The following is a 27,629-nucleotide window of genomic DNA, read 5'->3' as shown; positions in this document are numbered from 1 at the left end:
TTTTTCAGTAATTGACAGAAAAAGTAAACAACAATCACTAAGGATATAAAAGATTTGAACAACACTCTCTATCAACTTCACACAATTGGTATTTATCTAACACTCTCCTTGCACACCCAGAAGAAAATACCATTATTTACATCTGGCACACTTTTGAATGGATTTAGAAGCAAAAATAAATAAGTCAGTTTGAGGTATAAATATCATATGCCAATATGTGTCAACCAAATGCAAATTTTGGGATATTTTTGCTTGTCAGTCTTACATCTTAATATTCATAATGAAATATTAAAACAAATTCATATAAATTGAAATTCAAAAGAGTACTAGAATGGAAATTAGTCTAACATTCTCTCATTGCTCCTTAAAAAGCATTGATAAATGCTTCGTCCTGTCTAAATCTAAGAAAACTTGATAATTTGCCGTAAATCTTTTCTAACTATTAATCGCTTTCATACTGCTATTGCCATACAAATTATCATGTCCAAGGTTATTATTATCAGTCCTCAAAGACAATTATTGGTAATATAAATACACTTAAAATTCTAGTGTGCTAAACTACATTGAGTTAATTGGCATGTATATTACCTGAATTAATCCTATTTAGAATGTAACAGTAAACAAACAAAATAGATGTTCTTTTAAAAATTGTATTAATCAAGCATTTATATATTCCCATCTTATGACTATTGTCAACAGGTAAATCAGGAATGAAAATTGTTTAGTGTTCTAGTCTTATGTACTCATTATATGTATACATTTCTTTCTTCTTATCAGTTAAATCATAACATATTAGTTTTATATCTAAATATTTTAATGTCAGGTTATATGACAGTCTACAATCTAGTTGAAATCATTAATATGAAGTTGGTTAGTTGCAGTGAAAACAAAGTAAACCAAAAAACTTACCTCAATAGATACAGCTATACATATACACACACACAAACACACCTCTTTTTTTAAAAGGCTATTGAATAAAACATAGTACAATTCGAAAAGAAGTTTGGGTCCGTTAGTTTCCCTTTCATAGACATTTTACTCTCCACAGAAGAATTAACTATTTCAAGAAAAAAAGGATGATGCAGTTGCTGAAAGAGGCTTATAACCCAATTCATATTATTTCTCTCATTCTTTCTTCCCTTCTCTCTCTCGCTCCCTATCTCTCTGGTCATATAACGAATGGTAACCTGCTTTGACCAAAGATTTTCTCTGCAAAACAAATGATTCCACAACAAAATAAATACCACTCAACTTTCCTAATGTCTATGCGAGCAAATTAAAACTTCATAGACTTATTTTGTCAATTTAAATTTCATTACCTATCATTTAAATTAGAACTTAGAATTCATACTTGGAATATGGTAGGACAAAGACAACTAACATTCCAGTTTTAGAGGGAAATGATTCCGTCAATCAAATGTTAAACCAAACAACGTGTCCCAGATGCCTTTTGTTTCATTTCTTCTCTACATTGGTAATAATAATGAAACTTGCAATTGGATTGAGACAACGAAGCAGGGGAAAGAATAAGGAAAGGAAATAATTCTGGTTAATTTCACTTTTATTCCCAGTTATCTAACAAATTATTTTTATATGTAATGTAGGCTGCTTGAATTACTTTCATATTTCACATTTTTAAAATAATTGTTTTAAGTATAGATATCCTGAACAGTAAACATAGTCACTATGAATTCTCAGCTTTGTAAGTGTGTTAGAAAGTTTTATCATAGTTTCTAAAACATTACTCTATTGAAATGAAGTGGCTTCATGGTTACAATAAATAGAAAATATTAATTTTTAGAAAAGAAAAAGAAATTCAATTTTTATTAAGACATTCTGTATAAGAATAATTTTAATGGTAATAAATATGTCACTCTTGTTGTTAAATTCAAATTCATAGTATTACTTTATAAATTGTGACAATTGATATGCATATATTCTTTTGATTACAGATAATGCAAACAGGATTATAAAGACAACATTGCAACAAGGTGAACATTTATTTGTCTGTAAATTTGAAGCATTTATGTAAGGCATTTAGATATTCAATTTTTTGTTTGTTTGTTTGCTTGTTTGTTTTTTCTGGTCCCTGATTCAGTATAGACATTCAATTCTTAAGTTTCTCTGAGATTGATTTAAAAAAATCCATAAAAGAGATTGATCATAAACCCATATGACAGATTGATCATGTCATTTTTGAAATGATTTGTTGCATGATTCAATGGACATAATCAAAAATTAGGAAAATATATACATTATATTTGTCAGAGGAGGCTCCAAACACCATATTTACTCTAATTCTAATGTAGTATGATATTTAGTTTTAGTTCAATCGTAGTCCAGAGCCACACATGCTATTTTAACACCTTCCAGATAGAGATTTAGATATTTTGAGTCTTACTTTATTTCTCTGATCTCTAATCACTTGTTAATCTAATCAACATTGTGTGGCTTTAGCAAGTTTCACCAAATATTCCCTTGAATGGATGTATGTCTCTGAGTTGTCAGCAGTTATACATGCAAAAGTAAGTAGAGATATTTAAAAATAAATATCTAGCATGTATGTGTATGTTTAATTGTGTAATTTAAATCATATCATTTATTGTTTTTAGCTAAAAATAATTACTTTTTCACAAATATATCAGCACAAGAAAAAATGTTATCAATGGATCAGGGAAACCAACGTCCTTTTAATAAAGGCCTGGAAACTGATTTGGTCCAATTGTCAGTTATGGCATTTACATTTCAATGAGAAAATATTGAACAAAGAGATTAAATTGTTTAACTCAGGACATGAAAGACCACAACATGAAAGACCACAAAATTCAAAGTGCATTTTAATTTTATTTATTTTGATTTATTTATGTGGGAAAGAGTTGAAAATTTCTGTGACACATTGATAATCTTTAGGCTCAATTCACTGACCAGAATTGGAATCAAAATGTATAAAATAAAGATAATAGCAAAGTTTGTACAAGAAACATAACTAAATGTATGTACTTACAATTTTAAAAAATAGGCTCCTATAAATATTAAAATAATCTTGACCAAAATGTTTAGTACTTTAATTAAATGAAGGCCTTATCTGTAATATCAAAATGGCATATTTATAATAAAGAAGTTTTTGTCTACAAAGGAGAATAAATATTTTTGTGAAAGAAAATACCAACCTTTAAATATTAGGACCTTTTACCAAAAACATAAAATTAGAAAAAAATTAAATACAGGTACTATTTTTAGGTAAAATTATGCTATAAAGTGTATATTTATAATTCAGAATTCAATCATTCTTATCTCATATTATATATGAAAGTTAGAGAATAAAGCTGTGTTCACATGAATGTTAAAAATGCTTACATGTTAACACCTATTCATAACAAAGACTTGATCAATTTCGAGTGAACTTTGTATTAGGCTTCCTAGCATTGGACCATTATAAAGAGATTTGAGATTTAATACAATCCCTTAGAAAGAAAGTTTGGTCCAAGACAATTCCCAAGTATTCAGGCCCAAACAAAAGTTGACAGTGATAATGCTTTAGCTTATCCAGTCTGCATTCTGTGTTACTCAAGTTCAACTGAGCACCAACTTAGAGCAAGGGTTATGTATGCAAATTCAATAAGAAGGTTAATTTATTTACCTGAAGAAAATGGGAAATTAATTTTTTGATTTGCAACTGTAGTTTAAACTGCAGGCCAAAAAAAGAATTATTTTACATGTGTCCATTTTCAACTTTGTCTTCACATAAGTTCATGTTTCCCAATGTAGTTTCATATGAAAAATAACAACTTTCAGTTGTACAGTTTATTGTTTGTTGTGGTTTTGTTTGTTTATTTTTAATTTTTGTGGGTACATATTAGGTGTATATATTTATGTACATGTACAATTTCTTAGTTATACTTATCAGCATAATTTGTTATACCTTTATGTTTTTTATATGCAATATTTTTCCTCCTTCCACTTTTGCAAACATAAAGTTCTTGTATCCTCTGTTCAGATCATTTAAAATTTCATAAAAAGTACACATTAAGACTAAAACAAATCATATGATAGTAATTCAATGTATTTTTACCTTATAAAATGTTATAACATTTTAAAGAATTGTTTTATTCCTTTCCCCCACATATTATTACAATTAACTAAAAATCATAAAAACATTCATTTGAAAGATCAAGAGGCAATACAGAAGAAACAAAGTTAACTTTCAAATTAATACATTGAAAAGTTACAGAAAATAGACTTAAAACTATATTATAGTAGGAAGTTTTACTTAATAAAATAACTTTTTAATAAGGAGTTTGTTCTTTTGCAGATCTGCAACTGTTGCAGAAATCATTAACATTATTAAATACATGTTCTTTTTTATTGTAAAATACTTGTGGGTATTGCTTCCCTGACATAGAAGAACAAGTTGCTTTAAGATGAAAAAGGTTACCACAGTTCAGTTTTGCCAATATGGTAATATACTTGCAGGAAAAAAATTGAGAAATTGGAATTTTGTTCTAAAAATTCAAGCCCAATACGCCTGTGAGCATAATAATTTTGAAAATTAGCTCACTTCTTTTCACAGTGCATGCATGTAGACAGAGCTGGTGATGTAGATCACAGTGGCACAACTTTTATGACAGCTGTCTTTAGCCTGCTTTGGAGCACTATCAAAGAAGTATTAGTCTTTTGCAAAAGCCTCTCCAATCCTTGAACATGTATTTCCTTTCTGCCTCTGCATTATTGAAGTCATTCCAATGACAAGAAGAAGGAAAAAATAAAAATGACACAGCAGTAGAGGATGTCCTACCTAGTACAGATATTAATTCCCACATAAGAATTCAGGAACTTCTAAGGCTAGCCATGAAAACTTCCTACCCCTCAAATATTCTTTTTCAACTTTTAAAAATTTAAACCATTCTTAATGAAGCAACGCACTACAATGCTTTTCCTGAGAAGCCACCCTCAATAGCTTGAAATGTTCATAGACCTTCCCTAAATGTTAATACACATGAACATATTAAAAATAATTAAACCACATTTTTGCCATAATGTTTTGTAATTTCAAAGCAAGAGTGGTACATGGTAAAATAATCTTTTATTCCTTAAATTCGTAAAAAAATGACAGTTAATTCCCTATTAATTTACTATGAGAAATTTAGAATTTGAAATGCCAATCCCAAAATATGGTAGATAATTTTAATAGTGTATAGTTGTGGATAAAGTTAGATTTTTACTTTTTAATTTTTATGCTTATTCCTTCAATAACTTAGCCAGGTATTTATAAATTTTATTAAAATCAGTAATTTATTTACACAAAAGAATATTGCTTTCTGACATTTTTATAATTTCTAGAAAAGCCAGATTTCTGCTTTTTGGAAGAAGATCCTGGAATATGTCGAGGTTATATTACCAGGTATTTTTATAACAATCAGACAAAACAGTGTGAACGTTTCAAGTATGGTGGATGCCTGGGCAATATGAACAATTTTGAGACACTGGAAGAATGCAAGAACATTTGTGAAGATGGTCGTAAGTTTATTTCTTATTTCATTTTAGTTCATTTATAGGCATCCTTTTAAAACTAAGGCATCTCAGATGGTATTCAATACTCAGGTTTTGTTTGAGCCATGCAAATGAAGATATATTTGTGTGCATTCAATGTGAGATTTGTGACTATAGTTTTTTAAAAAGCATAGAAAATTAAGAAATTATTTTCATAGATCTAATACTTTTTATGTTGCATTATTTAATTCTTCTTCCTGAGAATACTGCAGTACAATTTTGGCACAGTAGAATTGCTGAAATCTTTCACATTTATACAAATATGAGAGCAAACAGTTATTGAAAACCACCACCTAAAATCACTTAGTTTTATCTGCCTATAACATTTATTAAAGGGATGACTTAAACATTAACTGCTATGCTTTTTTGACCAAGAACTACAGTTACTCATGGAAATATTACCTTACAATTATATTTAAAGATTCACTGTTTGCTAATTTAACATAGCAATGTGAATGAAATTGCCAGAAGTCTGCTTTTTTAACTGTCGTACGCTTCATGAGTCCAAATATGAGATTGTGACAATGTTTATCTATTTTAATTGGCTGTATTTTTTTCCAGCAAATGGTTTCCAGGTGGATAATTATGGAACCCAGATCAATGCTGTGAATAACTCCCTGACTCCGCAATCAACCAAGGTTCCCAGCCTTTTTGGTAAGAATCTTGTGGATTTTATTGCTTCCAGGAAACTATTATCATGGTAACAATGAAGTGGATTGTGTATTAGAAGTATGTCTTTAAATATATATATACCTATGTTGTTGCTTAATAATGTCTTTGTTGAAATACTGAGATTCAAATTGTTTAAGACATTTAATCTCACAAAAGCAACAATTTTCCTAATCTATTTTAAAGTATGCTTTGAAGTAAGCTTTTGATTATGTATCACATGAAAAACTTTCATATGATATTTAACTCTATGCCAAATTTATTTTGTAAAATGGTGCTAGGAATTATCAGCCTCAGTGTAAGATGGTAAATCATTGTACTGGCACAGCAGTGCATCAAAGGCAGTCTAAAGTGCTTTTAAAGTCAGTATGACACTAGGCAAGGTCTCTGGTGTTACTCACAGGACAGATTAGAAATTGATTGAATAACCATGCCTAAATGTTATGTCACTCTGGAGGGAATTTTCTTTTGAATTCTGCAGGACTCTTTTTTATGTTCTTGTCTGTTAACCTATTTATCAGATTTAAACGAATATACAGGAAATATTTCCACAAAATGCAGAGCTGAGAAAATAGTGAAAATACTGGAAAACATAATCAGGAACCACAAATATCTGGGCAGTTAGAAATAACATAAAAAGCTAAAAATTACCAGTGTAAAATTGTTAGATCCTAGCTAAATTATAAAAATCACATATTCTTATTCAGATATTGAAGATTTTGTTTAGAAGTAGTCCATGTGAACATGTCAAAGGTAAACTTGGCATGTTTATATATAAACTTAACCTGAGTGTGAAGAATTCTGTAACTATTAAAATTGCAATCTTAGGATTAAAATAATAATAATAAAAAGAAACAGTGTTTGGGCCAGGAATTCTCTACCTTGGCCATTTATCAGAATCAGATTGGCTTTGAGCTACTCCTCTTTACAACAAACAAACAAACGAACAACTAAGCAAGCAAGCCAACAGAACGCAAACAAAAGCGCTGCCCACGTGGATTTGAAGCATTAAAATGTTGACTCCGACTTTTCTAGAAAGAGTCTGTGAATGTTCAGCTGAGTCCCACAGTGATCTAATGATTTGTGGGTCTTGCTTCAGCACTGAATGTCACACCTTGGAAATCACAAGGAGGATATGAAACATGATTAAAGAGGAAATGAAAAGTGTAAAGAGACATGAGATCTACGAGGGAGCATAGTATGTGCTTTTAATAACTGAAACACTATTATGTGAAAGGAGAATTAAGTTCTCTACATGCCTTACCCTTTAGTCCTGCCTATTTCACACCCTCCCCAGACCCCCATCCCCATCCTCCCTTATCCCCCTCAACCCAGCCTAAGCATGAGGATTAATGTGTGAGAACTAAAGTATAAATGCCTTTCTATAACATGTTTCTTTCTTATGTGAGATCTTAAAAAATTGATGGCTGTCTCAGGTATTAATAAATTCCCTAAATTGTAAGCATTCAATAAGTGTGCAATTAACACTTAAGAGGTCATTAAGGGGATGCAAACTTTCAGTGGGAGTTGGAAAATACGATATATTCAAAATGACTTCAGGTCCTTACATTCAATAGGTAGAGTAGTGAATTGAACGCCAGATGAACTTGAGTCTAATTTTTAAATACTACTTCGTTCGTAAAAATTAATACTTTTGTGATTCTGATTTATCTGAAAAAATTAAGTACTATCGTTGCATTATTTCTTTATGTCTTTCCAGCTTTGTATTTTTCACTCGTATTTTGTTTTATTCAGTTAAGTATTATATTTTCAAAAGCACGTTAAATCTTACTGCTGTAAAAGAAAATTTAGAATGACTAAATTAACAGGTTTAAATATACATGTGACACAGTATATCAGTAAGTACAAGAAATGTATGAAATCAGTTTGCAACATGCTTGAATACTTTTGTTTGAATTATTTTACCAATTCAAGTGGAGATCTGCAGTCATTTATCATTAAAGTGAGTAGAGTAGGTTAGGGAATAGTTTTGCCTTAAGTTTTTTTGAAGTATAAAATTTAAAATTTTTGGTAAGCATACTACCAAGTTAGAAAGGGCAAAATAAAAATAAGTGTGAGAAAGTAATATTAATGAGTTTTAAATGGCCTCTGATATGTGTCTTCTTTAGTTTATTATGTAGATGCACACTGAAAATTGTAACAAATAAATAAATGCTTGTAAAAGTAAATTATTAACTAAGTAAGCAGTAAGAATTGACAACATGAATTTAAAAGAAAACAATATTAACAAGAATTTATTCAGAATAATAGACATTTAAGGAATAATGTTATCGTAACTGCATTTAAAATTAGGGCAAATGTCTCCTTTATTTGTCTAAAAAACTGTTTTATTTTTGATTGTATATATTGGCCTCAAAATCAACATTCCTCCGGCCAATTTGACCCCTTTTCCTCTTTTTCTAAGAGCATTTCCTTCCCTTCCCTTCCCCTCCCCTCCCTTCCCTCCCTTTCTTCCTAATCTAAAACATGAAACAATGTTGCAGTAACTAGGAGACATTTGATATTAAGGATGGCATAAGGTGGATTGTCAATGAAGCTATGTTGCCATTCTTCTTAAAACCTACGTGATTTCGAATCTGCCCCAGCCAAGATGCAGAAGTGGGAATGCAGATGTCCCTGTACTCTGTCTAAAACCTAGATGACCCCTTGTCACTTCTGTCTGAGGGGTTTGCTGAGATCTACAGACACCTCTTAATTTCCCCAATCAAATATAATTACATCTGTCACTGCTTACAATTATATTAATACATTCTATTGTAGTTTAAGAAAATGCAATTCTTTGTTTACATAAAACTTTGTTTTTCAAGGGTTTTATCAAACGTGTAAAGTTCTCTGTGGTATCAGGTTATTTTGAAAAGCTGTAAATCCTTTAAAGTTTCAATTCAATGTACAGGAATAATAATCTGCCCCACAACATAAATGGAATACCAGTTTTTAAATTCTTTCCACTAAATAACAATCTTTAAGTAGAGTATTTGAATATTCTAAAATTCAATTATTATTAAGTGAAATATTTATAAATATAATTTTAATGTTTTTCTTCACGATATTATGGAAGCATTTTAGAAGTTTAGTTAAACATTATCATAATATGACTTTTAAAAATTGCTATTTATTTTTAATTACTGGAATGTTGTAAATGGCTTTCAAGATATATTTTTCCAGTAAGCTTTCTTGATTCAAGATACTTGAATACTTACTAAGCACAATTCCGGTGTAATTTTTCTTTTTATTTCCACATTTCAATATTAACAAGTTATTTAGGTAATCTCAAAGACAGTCTTACTCTTCCTTAAAGAGATTTTAAATAATGATTTGTAAGCATATCCCTGAGCGTGAGTGCATTATTTCAGTTTGATTGGCTGTGTTGAGTATATCCATGTAGTTAAAATAAATGTGTGTTCTCTCCACCTGAAATATTTCTAAAGCAATTTCCCTAAATGTGTGCAATTTTGCGCATAAATGCTAGAATTGAAAGCCATCACAACTGGTTCTTCTTGATTTCCCCCATGATTGAAATAATGATATAACAGATAAAAAACCTTTGAGCCTGAAGACATGGGTTAAATTCCCAACTCTTCAACTAATAGCTGTGTGACCCTAAGATATTTCTTAACCTGAGTTTCATCTTTCCAATGTAAAATGAGGATGGTAATATTATAGTACTAAGTTGATAGGTTGTGTTGTGAGGTTAAATCAGTCAAAATACATAACTTTCTTAAGACAGTGCCTGATATCTAGTCAGTTCGTGTAGGGTTACTCATTATTATTATCCATGTGATTCAGAGTAATACACTTAACTCACCAGGCCTTAGATTCTCATTTGTTAAACAACTTCTTTGTAAGTTCCCATTTGCAGAAGAAATTTATATTTCAGACACTCATAAAGTCTCTGGTTATTCAGATAAATGCATCAGTAAATATACAGTCTCAAAATCATGACTAAGATTTTAAGAAGAATTCATACTAGAATTAAATTAATGCATATATGGAAACTCGAAGAGTTTGAATGTGTTCATTAGAAACAAGTTGAGATTATTGTCACAGAGGAGTATCATGGGGCTTCAAGGTCAAAAGATGTTTATTTGTATAATTGTTCTTTATCTTTTCGACATTTCCAACTTTCCGAACTTTTTGAGTTCTTCTACTGTTTTTCTGGTTATTCCAATTTGAATGATTAGTAATTTTCTTTGTATCACTTCTATTCTTCCAGTCATTCATTAAATTTCATTGCTTTTTATGAAATGTTTATTTCTGTCTCTTCCATTTTCATTCCTATTTATTTCGTTCAGATCATCAATCCTTCATGGTTAGATTCCCTAAACAATCATGTCATCCAATTTGGAACACTAATGATAGTTAAAGAGGGTGCTAAAAAATTAAGGTATATGTCTATTTTAAATATATGTATGCATTGACTTAAAATTGGAATTGTCGTTTTGGTGACTCTACAAAAATAGTTTTATATTTAAAAGTATTTCAGTATTTTTAAATCATATATATATATATATATGAACGTGATATCCCCCCAAAATAAGCATAAACTAATAGGGGCTTAGGCAAACCAGGCTGTATAGACATGAGACAAATAGATAAATAAATAGATATCAGAAAGCTCAGATATAACCCAGATATTGTATATAACACATAATGTAATTATATATCTAACATAAGTAAACTAAAGCATATTAGAGAGAGAGAGACAAAAAGGAACAGTCATATGTAACAAATTATACATGACCTTTTTGACATCACTGTCCTATTTCTAGTCATCGATCATGTGGTAATTTAGCTTCATCCACTTGCCTAAAATTTGTCTGCATTGTCCACTAGTCCTCTATCTATTGCAGATATTTTCTGTCCCTTAAATATAACTTTTTTCCGTCCATTCAAATTGGCCTTTTCATTATCATTAAACACAAATTACTCACTCTTATTCTAAAGGATGTTTTATGTTATTTTCCCCACCTAAAATTGACTGACCCTCCTCATCTTCTTAACCAATCTGCCTTTTCACTACCATAAGGAGGCCTTCTTTCTGTCTCTCTCCCCTGGCTTCTTACTATGATTCCTTCAATACTTGTACTATTAGATATTGTGTTTGCTCTGCCTCACTGTCTAGATTACAAGATTTTTTTGAAGAAAAACATAATGTACTATACAGTTTATAGACTTCCCCCACCCTCAGCATTGACCACAGTGTTAAACATATAAAGATTACTCACATTTTTTATTTATCAATTTTGTGATCCACAGTTACAAAAGAAGGAACAAATGATGGTTGGAAGAATGCGGCTCATATTTACCAAGTCTTTCTGAACGCCTTCTGCATTCATGCATCCATGTTCTTTCTAGGATTGGATAGCATTTCATGCCTATGTTAATATTTGTGCTTTTGGCATTTCCTTAATATTTATATGTATACGTGATGCCTTTGATAGCATACTGCTAATAAAGTTTTAATATTTACATGCATAGTAAACATAGTCTTCTCACTGCACCTCACTTGTAAATGTCTAACTAGCAAAGAAAAATGAATATTCTCAGGAGTTCGTGCTAGTTGTGAGTCTTTTGACTGGACCTAACTATTCATGGAAAAAAAGTCATTTTTTTCCTGATTTTTATACATCCCTTTGCTTCCATACATCAACTATTTTGTTTTGTTTTGTTTTGTTTTGTTTTTTGTTGTTGCTGTTTTTGAGATGGAGTTTCACTCTTATTGCCCAGGCTGGAGTGCAATGGCGCGATCTCGGCTCACTGCAATCTCCGCCTCCCAGGTTCAAGGGATTCTCCTGCCTCAGCCTCCCGTGTAGCTGGGATTACAGGCATGTGCCACCACGCCCCGCTAATATTTGTATTTTCAGTAGAGACAGGGTTTCATCATGTTGGCCAGGCTAGTCTCGGAACTCCTGACCCAAAGTGCTGGGATTACAGGCATGAGCTACTCTGCCTGGCCCCATACATCAACTCTTGAGAGGGGCCTTGGAACTACATCAGCTTTATGATATTCTGGGGGGAAGAAAATTCAGGTAGACTTAAAAAGCTACTGCCAACCCAATTCTAGTATTTGGCCACTGACTGAGAAAGGGAACTCCTATATACCTGACCCAGTTCCACATTGCCTCCTGCCAGCCTCCAGGTCCAGGGAAAGTAATTGGATGACATCCTGAAGATCCTTTTGCTACTTGAAACTCTATCCCTCTCCTGAATGTATTCAATGTATGACCTGCAGACATACATTCCATTTATGTGGAAAAAATAGAAAATAAAATCTATGCATACATAAATACATTTTTAAAAGATTTTTGTTATCACTAGCCTGAAACAGGTGTTATGTTCACAAAGGGCCTAATGGACAGCCAAACACAATCACTGATATAATCAATTTATAAATCTGCATGAGATTGTTATTATCTCCTTGTTATTATCTCGCCTCTTGTTGAAGGTGTGACTGCATGTAGAGGAATACTGAAACCATGAGAACTTTCTGGAGAGAAACTCTCCCTCACCGGCTAAAGAGTTCCACATCCAGCTGCATACCACAGGCCATCACAAGCACTGTTTACAGTTCTTAAAAAACAAACAAACAAACAAAAAAAACCCACTTCATCCACAGTCCACTTTCATAGTTCTAAAGAAGTATCTTGACTTTCATAATGTGTTCTAAGACCAAGAAGCACAGGAACATCCCTCATAATCTAAAGATGCCTGCATAGTAAATCTGGAGCCTCATATTCTGATTTTCTGACAAGTTGGCTTTCCAAAAATAGATAACAAGTTTTGGACAGCACCCAGCAAGTTTTCTACTTCCTGACAGGAATGCTGATGAGAAACAAAAATGTGGCACTTCATCTCTGCCAAAATCACTGCCATCAAAATGCAGTCACCCTAGATGACCACTGTCTACTTTTCTAATCCCTTTCTTCCTGGACCATCTTTAGTCTTAACACAAGATAATTTGTTGCCCCAGTCATAAAAGTCCTCCAGAGAAGTGTTTCTCAAGCTTGAATAATATATAGATACCTTTAAAAGGAAAAAAAATCACAGACTTCCAATTTGTAAGCCAAATTACTTAAAATAACTTTCATTTTGTATGAACCAGTAACATAGTAGGAATAAATTCATTATGATCATTATACAACTATAAACCAAAATTGTTTACAAGTTAATACCATGCAAGCTACAAACTAATAAATTAATAATACTAATTTGATAAGACTTCTTTTGCTTAAAAAAAAGAAAAATCCTTATTGTAATATGAATTTAATAGTGACTGGGGTAGGGCAGCTTAGTAATGTGGTAGAAATAGCTTAGACAAACTTGAGCTACTCTAAGTTGTGTGTAATTCTCTACCTTTTTTCTATTTGAGTAATGGAAAATCTTTGCAGAAATGAAGTTAAGAAGTATTAATACAAAATGGTGGCTGGGTGCAGTGGCTCACTCCTGTAATACCAGCGCTTTGGGAGGCTGGGGTGGGAAGATAGCTTGAGCCCAGGAGTTCAAGACCAGCCTGGGTGACATGCAGAGACCCTCTCTCTACAAAAGATAAAATAATTAGCTCAGTATGGTGGCCTGTGATCGTAGACCCACTTATTCTGGAGGCTGAGGTAGGATTGCTTGAGCCAGGGAGGTTGAGGCTGCAGTGAGCTGTAATTGTGCCACTGCACTCCAGCCTGGATGACAGCAAGACTCTCTCATAAATAAATAAATAAAATCTGTTGATCAGGAAAATTCCAACTCTGCCTCTTCTAGGGACACAGGGGAGTGGGGTTTCCAGTTTTTGATTATATCTAATCAAAAGTGGGGGTTCCAGTTTTGATCATATCTAATACCACTACATGGATCTGAGTGACCAGTGCATTACATGGATCTGAGTGACCAGTGCAGATATGATCACATGGATGCAAGACTGGAACTTTGGTGTGGTTGTTTCTAGAATCAGTCCCTGTTGACCATGCCAACTCAATACTTGTTACTTTCAAATGTTCAAGCTCTCTAAATACTGTTTGAATCAGCACTGTTGCACCAAGATTTGTTTCTAGCCTCCTTGTGTGATGACCTATTTTGATTAGAACTCTTTCTCCTGTTCAAACTTAGGAAACTTCAACTTCATGTTTGTAACCGTGGACTATGGTACATTTAGCATGTTCTGAACCTGAGCTTCAGAAAAGAGGGAATTTGGACATCAGTCCTAAAGGAGAAGTTGTGACAATTTTCTTTTTATCTGATAAAATTATTAAAATAGTTTTGCTCAGGTATTATTTTCTTAATTTTCTAGTTAGTTTTCAGAATGACATATCTTAGTGGTTGAGAGCATTGACGTTATAGAAAGAAAGATGTGGTTTTTAATTCCAGTTCTGCTATTTGCTGACTCAGTCTGTGGCCTTGAAAAAAAGATCACAAAATTTCTCTCGGCTTCAGGTTCCTCATTTGTTATATGTGGCAAGAAATATCTCAAAACTTTTGGAAAACTGTAATGAGACATAAAATTCTTAACCCAGTTGTTGAGCACACAATTAAAGCGCAAAGTATTAATTTTTGAGGTTGTTTTCAATGATGATGATGACCTATTTTCATCCGAGGTTTATAGTCAAAAAATGAGTACTATTTGTATACATTTTGTTATTGATCATTTTTAATGAAGCTAAAGTCTGTAACCTTGATCTGACATATCTTCATTTAACAAATTTTATGCTAAGTTTCTTTGAAATAACATATATAGCACTTGAAAATTCAAACATAATTATACAATTTTTTTGTCTTTGGATCTTATAACTAATTGAAGGACATATACACCTATATTTTCAACTTTATCTTATGACCTAAGGTACAGATATGTGTACTTCCTAATTTCAGTTCATTTCAGCAAACATTGAGTGTCTCCTACACGGGACTAACTACCATAGGTACTGGGAATATGAGAATAATAAAAGTGTAAGTTTGTCCTTTATAGGTGTTTTTGTCAAATAGGGAAGAAGATAAATAAATAGGTGACTTCAATGCCTGTGTTACGTACTAAGACAGAGACCTGCACAAGGGTTACGGGAGAACAGAGTCACAATAACATTTTACGTTCATTAAACAATGTCAAAATTAAAATATTCTATCTTCTCAAAACTTGAGCTCTATCTTCATCTTCCACTTCAAACTCGTTTGCCTGGATGCTGGCTAACCCATGGACATAGTCTACAATTTCCTCTTTATATTCAGATATTTTTCTAAGTAAAGCCACAATGAATAAAAGCCACCAAAATTTACAAAAATTACAACTATTATAAGTAGAATTTATTCTATAATGTTTCATAACATATTAGACAAGTATTACATCTTCTGAATGTAGAAACACTAGAATTATTTCATCTCTAGCTCTCTACCTGCCCAAATTCAATGTGGTGCTTAATTTTAGCTACTCCCGTGGTAACTGCTTCGGTTGTGGTAATTTTATATTCTTCTCTATTGAAAGTTACTGGATTCAACCTAAGCATGCCTGGTTGAGTTTGCTTCACGTATTCAACAAGATCAGAACTTGTCTTTTCATTATTCAATAATTTCAGTGGCTCTTTAATGTCTGCATTATAAAAATCTAAATATAATAGTATTCAAGAATCTTCTTAATTTGACCTAAATGTAATTTTCCAGCCTTGTATCCCACTATACTCTTTTTTGTGTTATGTTCTCCAGATAGCCTGGAGTTTGCGAAGTACCCCCAAGCAAACCAGAAACATTCTGACCTTTGTGTTTTTACTTTCCTTCACCCATATGCTTCTCTGTATTCTCTGCTTACTAAAATCCCATTCTTCCTAAAAAGCTGATCAACAGACTAAATGTTAATTTTTTACTTTTACTAAAATTTTGTAGGGCTTAAAATTTTACATATATGTCATGAAGAAAGTTTTTCTAATGCATTATAAGATATAATTATCTTAGAATAAAGTATACTCAATAGCTGTACAATCTATAATTTTACCATGGCTTTCTTTCTTTGTGGCTTTGCTTAGACAAATCCCTGAAGAAACATGACTTTATGAACTCTGTCCATGGATTACGCAGTATCTAGGCAATGAAATCCAACCCAGAGAACATCTACCCAATTTATTTCCTTCCCTTTTAATATGTGGAGGGAGTTTCTGTCTGGGCAGGTTTTCACTCAGTCCATTCTTTATGACCTTTCAATTTTAAGTTCACTGGCAACCCTCCTTCTATACTTTATCCTCAGGTAAGTGGCCAAGTATACACATACGGGGGGAAAAAAAAGCTCCACAGTGCTTGTTTTTCCATTCCCTTCCCCGTTTTTTTTTTTTTTCTTTAGAATATCACTTTCCACCAATTTAATACCACTTCTCCTGATTAATGAATAGAGATACATACTCTTTCTTTTTTACAGAGAGAGGGACAAGTTTACCACACATTCCTACTCAGAAACAGATTCCAATCTCTAATCTCTAGCCTTTTATCTATTACCTCAGGACACTGGACTCACTCTAACATATTATTTCTATCATATATCTTGAGCATTATGATTGCAAAGAATTTGAATAAAAAAGAAAATAAAAGAAGAAAAACTGGCCATATCCACATTATGCAGAAACAATCACTGTTGGCATTCTAGCATATCTCATTTACTATTTTCTTGTATTTTTTTTCAACTTACCACAAAGTAAATAAAGTTCAAGACTGGAAGTAGCTGCTGGAGGAGCCCGAACAATATAGAATAAGCTCAGCATAAAAGTATCTTTTTGTAAAATTTAACCTAGCAAATCTCTAAGCTCCCTACCTAATAAAGCTATCTCTATAGTAATCATCCTCCCAACTGATTGCACGTCCTCTTAAATATTTGCCCAATGGATACATATATAAATTCTATTCTCATTTATATGTGCTTGTATATATATGTATGTATTGTGTGTTGGTACAAAATATAAATTATTATATTTTCTTGATTCTAACATGCAGGTTTTTCTACCTTTTAACATGATTCTAATGATGATGAAACTTATAACTGATAGTGTATAACAGTGTAATTATGTTTTTCTTTCTTTTTTTTTTTTCGAGATGGAGTCTTGTTCTGTTACCCAGGCTGAAGTGCAGTGGCTCAATCTCAGCTCACTTGCAACCTCACCTCCGGAGTTCAAGTGATTCTCCTGCCTCAGCCTCCCTAGTAGCTGGGACCACAGGCGTGTGCCACCACGCCCAGCTAATTTTTGTATTCTTAGTAGAGACAGGGTTTCACCTAGTTGGTCAGGCTGGTCTCAAACTCCGGACCTCAGGTGATCCACTCACCTCGGCCTCCCAAAGTGCTGGGATTACAGGTGTGAGCCACCATGCCTGGCTGTGTCTTTCTTTGTTCATGAATAGTACATAATAGTGTATCTTCAAATTAATGACATTTGGATTTCATGTAAATGATATTTCATATAACATTTGGCAAGCTATAAGCAGTTTCTTGTCCCACATAGTACCCTTCTACTTTTGTTGGCATGGGGAAGAAAAAAAGTGTAGAATAGGAGATAAATTCATAGCAGTATGGTCCATGGTTTGCTAAATGGTTTAGGCACTTTAAATGTCGTTGTAGGCATATAAATTTGTGAAAAGTTTCAGTGGAAAATTCAGCAACATCTACCAAGTTATAAATTGAATATAGATTTTGCATAATTCTAATTTTAGAAGTATGTCCTCTGGAAGCACCTGAACCAGTGTACATGGGTGTTCATGAGCCACTGTCTGGTACTGAAAAAAATAAATTATAATAATCCATATGTCCATTTGACTAAATATACTGTAGTCAACTCATAAAATGAAATACTGTACCTACATTAAAAAGAGTGAGGCCTATATAAAAATGTGGAGACACAGCCACAAAATATTATCAAGTATAGTAATAAATATAGAATATTATATTAATACATTTGAATATGCAAACAATTTGGAGATATGTAAACCATTGGTAGTGGTTAAAGGGCAAGAATCAAATTATGGATAAATTTTGTTTTACATTTGTTATACTTTTATATTATTTCAAAGTTTTACAAAGATAATTTGCAGTAAATAATTTATATTTCTCTTTACTACAAAATTATAGAGAAAAAAACTTTAAAAAAGATTTGTTATTCAATTCCCTAAAAAGTCTTAGAAGAATAAAATAAATGTACTTAACAAGTTGTAAGATATTTCTTAAAACCTAGTTTGTTTAGTAAAACAAAAGCCTAAGTAGGCAAGCCAAATGAGAATCATAAAAAAGATACCACAGTAAAGATTCAAAGTGAATATATGATTCAAAGTTTACTGTACAAATCTCAAAGCAAATTTACATTAACAACTTTACCTGTAAAACTGAGTTTAGAGCACCATCTTACAGTTCAGCAGTCACACTAGATCATGATAGTTCCTGATTTAAAAAAAAAAGTGTACCCTGAATTCTGAAACCTATCAAAAACCCTGTAGACAGAAGATACACAACTGGTTATTAATGGCAGAATCAAGACAGAATGCATTTGATTATTAAATTCCCTTTGGAAAAACAACAAAAGTCAGGTTAGTGTCTTTTTATTCTATCTTAACTTTCTGTGAATAATTATAATCTCAACTAAAAAAATCACATTTCGCAAAACCTTTATATTTTCTTTCATTGTAGATAGCAAATCCTGGATTTTGAATAGATGAGTGCTGATCTATATGTAGAATAAATTTGCTATTTGGAAACAATCAAGTTTTTCTCTTCAAGAAGTGAAAAAAATTCAAATGGAACTAAAATATTCTTAAGAAACCATTTGCTTCATTACTTTAATTTTACTGTGATTTATGGTATAGTAACCCAATGATAGTTTTACTGCTCAGAGTTAAAATGATCTTAAGATAAATGAATTAGTTTACATATCAGGTAAAATTTATGTTCTGAAGAATAACCGCCTTATAATGATTCCTTAACTGACAATAATTTATTGCATCTTTAAAAACCTCTAAAAGTTAATTACACATAATACAATATCCTTAGTGATTAACTTCACATTTTAATGCACTATCGAAATATTGCCATTTCTAGTGTTAGGAACCTCACTGTTGATCTGGGTCAAAACTCTGTTGTGTTGAATGATCTGCGTAAGCAGTGGTTGAAATAAGGGCGAAGTAAGATAGATAAACAACTGACATTGCATCAGTCATGGACAAGTAGGAGCAAGTATCTGATTATAGGTGCATCTGCATACCAAATCCCAGGCTGTCAGAAGCAGCATGCCAGACACCCTCTGATTCAGAAGTCATAAAGAGTGTCAGTAGAGGCAATCTGATGCCTTGGATATTTAGTGAAGTTTTCTCTGCTGGCATCTATGCTGGTCAACTGTCTGTTTGCTCTCAAACCAATCCCCTGCTTTCACCCTGCCTCATGTGGTTTTATGGGGAACTTTCTCCTCTGGCTTCTGAAAGGATTTGGTAAATGGCAGGCCTTGTTGGATGACTGGATGGTCAAAGGAAGACTGAAGCTAGTATATGTCTCTCCACCACATCTGTGGTGTATCTTCCATGGTTTCAGCTTCAATGGAAAGGCCCAAATGGTTCTAGGATTCACCTGCTGTTCTTGGTCTATGATAACAGAGGCTCCTCTTCTCATACGTCCAATCTAGGGACTGTAGCCCCATATGTACTAGCCTAGCTTTTTCCCATTTTGAAATAACCTTGATTTTATGATTGGGCCATGTTTACTATAGGTTGTATGTGGGAAAAGAGAAGAAGTTTGCTCCCTGTCATCAGAAAATTTTCTCTGTTCTGGAATAAGGGGGCTTGATGTCTGGCATTGCTATTTAGACGTAACAACTAACATTTGCAAAGAAGGATACAACTTACAACCACATTCACACATATTATCTGCAACTTACTGTGGGCAGATATATCTTACATACAAAATGCTAAAGTGAAATTGATGTATAAGTCATAAATCATTTTATCATACACATCTATTTTGAAGTTACTGTGGGTGTTTAAACAGGAAAAAAAGCGATAGCAATTTCCTCTGTTTTATCTGTTTCTCAAATTAGGTTAATTGCATCTAGTGCATCTCTTTTGTTTCTGAACATAGGTGATAACTGGAAGCTCATGATATCAAAGTGGTGGCAATTAATAATCATTTTATATTCTACACTGTGCAAGGATGATAATACACATCACACACATTGGAAAAGTGTGTACAATAGTACAACTCAATTACAATATAACTCTCCTAGACTGCTAGAAAATTCCTCTAATATAAATAATTCTTAGTGACAGGAAATGTCAACATTTTCTAGAATGTCTAGCACACATTCTCACCATTCAACTTTGATTTATGATGGCATATCATCATGTCAAAGGATACAAAATACAGGCATGTAGGATAAATAAGCCTAGAGATCTAATGTACAACATGAAGACGACAGTTAGTAAAACAGTATTGTGTTAGGGATTTTTGTTATATAAGTAGATTTTAGCTACCCTTGTCACACACACAAAAATGTAACTGTGAGAAGATGAACATGTTAATCTGCTTCACTATAGCAACTATTTTACTATCTATATGTATCCCATAACATCATTTTGTAAACCTCACATATACACAATAAAAATTATTTAAAAAATCACGCACTATAATCCCCACATAGGAGAAGGTAAAACATAAAGGGCTACATATGATTTAAAACGATGTTTTCATTTTACAAATCCTAGAAGGTCTTCTTAAAATCACTGCATATATACCTAGTCAAAGACCTAAGTAAAACTACATACTCTTTATTTGATTATAGTTCTGATATCTTATTGATATAGTTTGGCACAAAAATATCACCTGTCTCAAATTTCTTCTCATAAATTATTCTCACAGTATTCATTCCCTCTCATATTTCCCAGAATATTTTTTATTACCTGAGTTACTATATCAAGACACTCTAGTCCTTATTTAAATATCTAGAAGGCAGGAGGTGCTAAAAAATGTTTATATCAATTTGAGATTTTTTTTCATTTTTTCTCACTTTGTTTTATTTCTTTTCTTTTACAGTCTGTTCATCTGGGGTTTATTTGCCAAAAGACTGCTTCTTGCTTAAAGCACAATCTATTCACCTTCATTAACCACTGGATTCCTCAAAGTTCTATTTTCTGCTAATATTGGACATTTAGCAAATCTTCCTCCTCTGTATTTGCTTGTATCACATCTCACCATTTGACAAAGCCATTAAAGTTTTCTTGTATTGATTCCTTGCCATACAACAACTTACCTGTAGTACTGGTTTATTAACATCAAGCAGTTTAGCTGTGCTACCGAAGAGTACTCGGTGCCCCTCACTGACAGTAATTCCCAGAGAGCTAAAAACTAACATTCAGCTGAAACTAATTTCTCTTTTGATTTGGCAAATGAGTGCTCCTTTTATTACCCTAATTGTATTTTTCTCTTCTGTTTTTGAAAACCATTGATTGATCCCATTGACAAACCAGCTTATCTGTCTGATCCAAATCAATGTTTCATTTCACTGGCTTTATCAATATTGCTTCCTTTGCAAAAACATTTAACTCATCTAGAACTAAGCTTCAAATATGAGAAAAAAAATGCTACCAAGACAAACAACTCATCTGGACTCATTCCTTGAAACTTAAAACTTGCCATACCTGAATTCCTCCACTTTAAACTGTGCTTGTATTACATCAGTCAGCATGTGTTTAGTCAAGAGAAGTAACTCTTCCTCAGCTTCAGTGTTTTTGTTACATCACAAATAAAAACTTTGCTCATTAGAATTTTTTAAAGCTAAATATTTGTGAACAAATGATATGTAAATGAATATATATGTGTGATGTGTGTGTGTGTGTGTGTGTGTGTAAGAAATTTTCAGCAGTTACATTGTTGAAGAGTGGTTTTTATTATGTACAAATAGTTTGTTCATATAAAGAGTAATCATAACACTTCTCTTTAGCAAATGAGATTTTTTAATTCATTGGAGAAAGATCTTAATATACTGGACACATGGTTTTGTTAAGCATTTTCCTAGAATTGAAATGCACGAATTTTATTAAATACCCCTTTATTCATTCAGATTACTGTTTTACATACACATGCAACAACATTAATCTATAAACAATATACAATACGAAAACCTGAAATCCACTATCACATATGGTTTACCATGTTTTCCTGATTGTTTTTAGAATTTCACGGTCCCTCATGGTGTCTCACTCCAGCAGACAGAGGATTGTGTCGTGCCAATGTGAACAGATTCTACTACAATTCAGTCATTGGGAAATGCCGCCCATTTAAATACAGTGGATGTGGGGGAAATGAAAACAATTTTACTTCCAAACAAGAATGTCTGAGGGCATGTAAAAAAGGTATAGAAGATACTCTTCCCATTAATTGACTAGTGTTTAAGATAGCAATTGAATTGAAATGATAATCTATTAAGATATGAAATTAATTATCTTTATTATAAGAAAGTATCTAGCTAATAAATGTCCTCTTCAATTACATTTAGATAATATTGCTAGATAGGTAACTGTAATTTCTTTTAATGTCCTCATAGAAAAAGAATCAATTTAAAACAAATTAAACATGTTATTCTTTTAGTGTTCAAATACTAAGCATTCACTTTAAAAGACTATACCAAAATTGTTTTAAGCTTTCTTGTAATGCACAAAATTTTAACATATTTATTAATGTCTTCTGAATATAAAAGTAATGCATGTTTATAAAAGACTAAGAAGAGTATAAAAATGCAAATAAAAACTATCTGTAATTTAATCAACCACATACAACCACATTTCTACTATTTAAAAATAAAGCAAGCATGGATTTGTAACAGAAGAGGAACTAATAATAAAAATGAATGGCATGCTTATCCATTTTTATTAACTCATATATGCAAAGTAACGTCCTTAAAAATAAATTGTTCTACACGAATACATGGACAAATTAAAGGCTTTTAAATCAATAACATCTTTTGGATTTAAATATTAAAAGTTACTTTGAGAAGATTTTAGATAAAACATTTCATTGTGTTATTTTATCACACATTAATTTATTCCTCTTCCTCTTATAGGTTTCATCCAAAGAATATCAAAAGGAGGCCTAATTAAAACCAAAAGAAAAAGAAAGAAGCAGAGAGTGAAAATAGCATACGAAGAAATTTTTGTTAAAAATATGTGAATTTGTTATAGCAATATAACATTAATTCTACTAAATATTTTATATGAAATGTTTCACTATGATTTTCTATTTTTCTTCTAAAATGCTTTTAATTAATATGTTCATTAAATTTTCTATGCTTATTGTACTTGTTATCAACACATTTGTATCAGAGTTGCTTTTCTAATCTTGTTAAATTGCTTATTCTAGGTCTGTAATTTATTAACTGGCTACTGGGAAATTACTTATTTTCTGGATCTATCTGTATTTTCATTTAACTACAAATTATCATACTACCGGCTACATCAAATCAGTCCTTTGATTCCATTTGGTGACCATCTGTTTGAGAATATGATCATGTAAATGATTATCTCCTTTATAGCCTGTAACCAGATTAAGGAATACAGCTCTTAAAAAATCAAGAACTTCCTGAGTTTCACATATAAAATGGTGACAAACACCTGCTTCTGATAAAGTTTATTCAATTGTGTATTTAAAAAGACTGGTAATAATAGAATTCTATTATGTGCTTCCCTCTTTAGACATAGTTTTTCTCCTTTTGTACTAACCAGTACTTCCATCTATATTGAGCTAAACTGTCTTTGAACAGTCAACTCCGCATCATGTGCCTGCCTGATTTGGATTGGTTTCACTTTTTTTTTTTTGTTTGACCATAGCCCATTCTATCAGTCAAGATGACTGAATAATTGTATGTTAAATACAACTCATGATAACGAGAACCTTTATGGAAACAAGAAGTTTTATGGCAATCGAGAGGGAATTATTTATATGTACTTCTTAATACTATGCTTCCCAATATTTCCTCTTACTAAAAATAACAAAAATATTTAAACCTTCTGAAATCTATTCAGTTATCATTAGGATTTGCACACAATGCAACTAATAATTCATGCTTTAAAAAGTAGGTTATTTCTGTTGAAGAGAAAATTATCAGCAGGGAAGAGTCTACTAGAAAATTCATGTGCTAGTCATTCTTGGGGATTTAATATTTTGCTGGAGTTAATTCACTATATCCAGACCTGTATCTTTCATTTATTGCTGAGCCATGTGCAGTCTGGCATCTCAACAACCTCAACAACCTCAACAACCTCCAAGACATGTCAGTTTCTGTAGTGTTCACCTCAAATTTGACACTGGAATTGGAACTGATTTAGAAACAACCATTTCATTCATTTGGTATGAATAGCTTCATGACTAGCTTCATGAATAGCTTCATGACTTCTCGCTAACAATGATAGTATAATTCTGCCTGTTCTTCAGGATTGAAATTTTGAACTCAATTTAGATTTCTTGTTTTCCCTCATATACCACATCTAAACAGTCTCCAAATCTTTATGCTTTGTTGTTGTTGTTTTTTTTTTCAAAAAAGTTCACCCAATCCCTAGGCTTTTTACTTTTTTCTTTTTCTTTTCTTTTTTCTTTTTTTTTTTTTTCATTTTGTTTTGTTTTGTTATTTTTTTTAGACAGGGTCCCACTCTGTCACCCAGGCTGGAGTGCAGTGGTGCAATCACGGGTCACTGAAACCTCCCACCTAGCTGGGACTAGAGGTGCAGGCCACCACACCAGCTAATTTACGTAATTTTTGTAGAGACGAGTTTTACCACGTTACCTAGGCTTGTCTTGAACACCTGGGCTCAAGCAATCTTCCAGCCCCAGCCTCCCAAAGTGCTGGGATTACAGGTATAAACCACAATGCCCCCGTTTTTACTCTTTACTGCATCCTTCCCATCAGTATTAATTCCTCAGAAATTTAGTACATTCCTCCACCATTTCAAAATGCTCCCAGAACTCACACTAGTTGGTACTTAACTACAACCTTCAACCTCACTATTTAATTTTGATGTATGTTTTTGGATTTACCAACAGTACTTTCTTTCATGACTACTTTGATTTAGTTAAGAATGCTCACTGTACACTGAATGTTAATTACTCAGCTAATTCACACTGATTTCCTGTTTAAAAATATGATCCCCTCCAGGCCATTCATGTGAAGTCAGGGTACAGCTGATGCCAGCTACAGAATCACTATGTTTCAATATGGAATATGAAAAGTCCTAACACATAATTGCAAATCATTTTCTACTGTGGTATACAAATTTTATCATTACAAAATAGTATCAGCTTTTTTCACTTAAGGAAAATAATACATCTTCATTCAAATATTCAGTGCATAAATAATTGCCTTAAATTGAGTCTTTGCTGTGGAATTTGAGAGTTTTGGAAATCAAAGGCCCTTGTGAAACATTTCCCGTTGCCATTTATTTATAGATAGCAATAGCTTCAAATGAGTGGGAAAGTCTACTTAGGTGAAGTGGTAAATAGTCACTAAGATTGTATAAATAGCGCATTGATGAGTTGCCTAATTGTTTTCTCCAACAATAACCACTGGTCCATTGGTTCACTACTTACTCAAGAAAGACATATACTGAGATGGCTTGAAATGTTTAATGCATGTGGACGTTATTTTTACCGTGTTTTGGAATAAGATCTTGATGTTATTGTCTTCCTTTATTTTCCACAATCAAGTGCATCTAACTGTGAATTGTATATGGAATTACATTATTCAGCATATACATATATTTACCTGCTTTGTTCATTCTCTGTATTCAAAATTAACAGATCATGCTGAAAACCACTCAAACGATTATATTTTTTACATTATAAGAAGTAAAATATATTATTCTGAGTAATGAAACCTGGCTGTTGTACTCGTAAAGATTTTAGTACATAAAAAAGAATTCAATGCTCATTAGTTATCATAAAGGTACAAAATCTTAAGACCAAAAATAATTGTTCCCACACTCTGGTTTTATTTCCTTAAATTGGAATTGTTAATAGCTGCCTTTTAATTGCAAGTACATACCCATATATTATAATTTATTTGTCAAACAAATTAGTACACTATGTCCTAACAATCTATACATTTAAAATTTACTCTGCTACATATATATTTTCATCACTCATTTCATATACAATTGTATGAATATAGACATGTATACTTAACTATATGTTATATAACTATACATTACATAACTTCCTATCCTGGCTATTGTATTTGGCCTAGCCCATCTCTATATTAGAAGAAAAAAAATCATGACACTAAACTAGCTAACTATTTAGGCCGTTGGTTGATTCTGTCATCAGCAGCTCCTGCTCTTACCTGGTTTTTAGCAAATTAGCAATTTTATTTAGTGTTTCCAACTTTTGACTTTAAGTGCTTTCTCAGGGACTTTGGCTGGGATGTACTTTAATCACTTTCCCCACATTTTGCTAGGTAGAACAGAAAACCTTGCTTTTGTTGGTCCTGCAGGTCCAGTTTCTGAACTACTTACAACCACATAGCTAGTTTCTTGGTTAGAATTACTCAGAGTACTTATAAATATAAGAAATATTTAGATAGTAGGTGCATGGTAATTTATTGTACCAGGAAAAGGGAGACAGAGAGAGACTTTAACCTTATAATAAATAAAATGGAGCATTAGGACAATGAATATGATTTCCTCATTAATTTAGCCACAGATTGTAAAATTTCTAACCCAATCAGTTTGAAATAAAACAGAGATATATTTGAATCACAAAACTAAAAAGACCAGAGGAATTTGACTTTAGTATAGATAGATTCAGGGTGGCATATTAGGTCAATAAAACTCAGTCTATCTTTGGCTCATGATTCTGCTGCTCAATATATTCTGCCTTTATTTTCTAGTTGCACAAGGTTTCAATATGACTTTCAGAATTTAAGGTCCACATCTTTTCAGGGTAAAGTCTTCTAAAAATTTTTGGATTCTCCTACCTCAAAGAATTGAGTTAAAGTCCTGGCTTCACGCTCATTGACCCAAATGTCTTAGGTCACCTTTGAACCTAACATCTTGTTTAGAGAGATATGACTGTCTGATTGACCATGTTGATTCACAAGTCCACTCCTAAATATCTTTCTCGTGTAAACACTATCTGAAACTTGTAATCTGACTAGCAGGGCTGGGACTAGAGTGAGGCAAGTGAGGTAATCTCTTCAGGCACAACATTTAAGGGAACATTAAAAAATCTCAGTAACCAAGATAAATAATATGGTAACGCAACATGTTTAAAAAATTAAAATTATAGCAAACATCCATGATAAATAAAATATCAGAATTTAAAAAGACAGGATCAATAACCAAGTCATATTGGAATCTAAGGCAAAAGGAAAAACTAGTAATACTAATAATTTTTAGTAAATGTAAAATATTTCAAATTT

The 27,629-nt window shown here is 32.3% G+C and overlaps 1 protein-coding gene across 2 annotated transcripts in view; it reads left to right on the top strand.

The window, feature by feature from the left end:
• Positions 1-26,087, top strand: part of TFPI (tissue factor pathway inhibitor) — a 90,304-nt gene extending 64,217 nt beyond the window's left edge. For both annotated transcript variants that reach the window (XM_003823514.5, XM_024927920.4), the window contains 5 exons: positions 1,953-1,991; positions 5,341-5,517; positions 6,112-6,204; positions 22,399-22,578; positions 23,286-26,087. In XM_003823514.5, the coding sequence (XP_003823562.1) occupies positions 1,953-1,991; positions 5,341-5,517; positions 6,112-6,204; positions 22,399-22,578; positions 23,286-23,392 (596 nt within the window). In that variant the 3' untranslated portion in view covers positions 23,393-26,087. The remainder of the gene's footprint in view (positions 1-1,952; positions 1,992-5,340; positions 5,518-6,111; positions 6,205-22,398; positions 22,579-23,285) is intronic.
• Positions 26,088-27,629: the final 1,542 nt, after the last annotated feature.

This window comes from Pan paniscus, chromosome 13 (genome assembly GCF_029289425.2).
Source record: "Pan paniscus chromosome 13, NHGRI_mPanPan1-v2.0_pri, whole genome shotgun sequence".
Lineage (NCBI taxonomy): Eukaryota > Metazoa > Chordata > Mammalia > Primates > Hominidae > Pan > Pan paniscus.
Note: the sequence above shows the minus strand (reverse complement) of the source record. Positions and strands in the feature narration are given on the sequence as shown.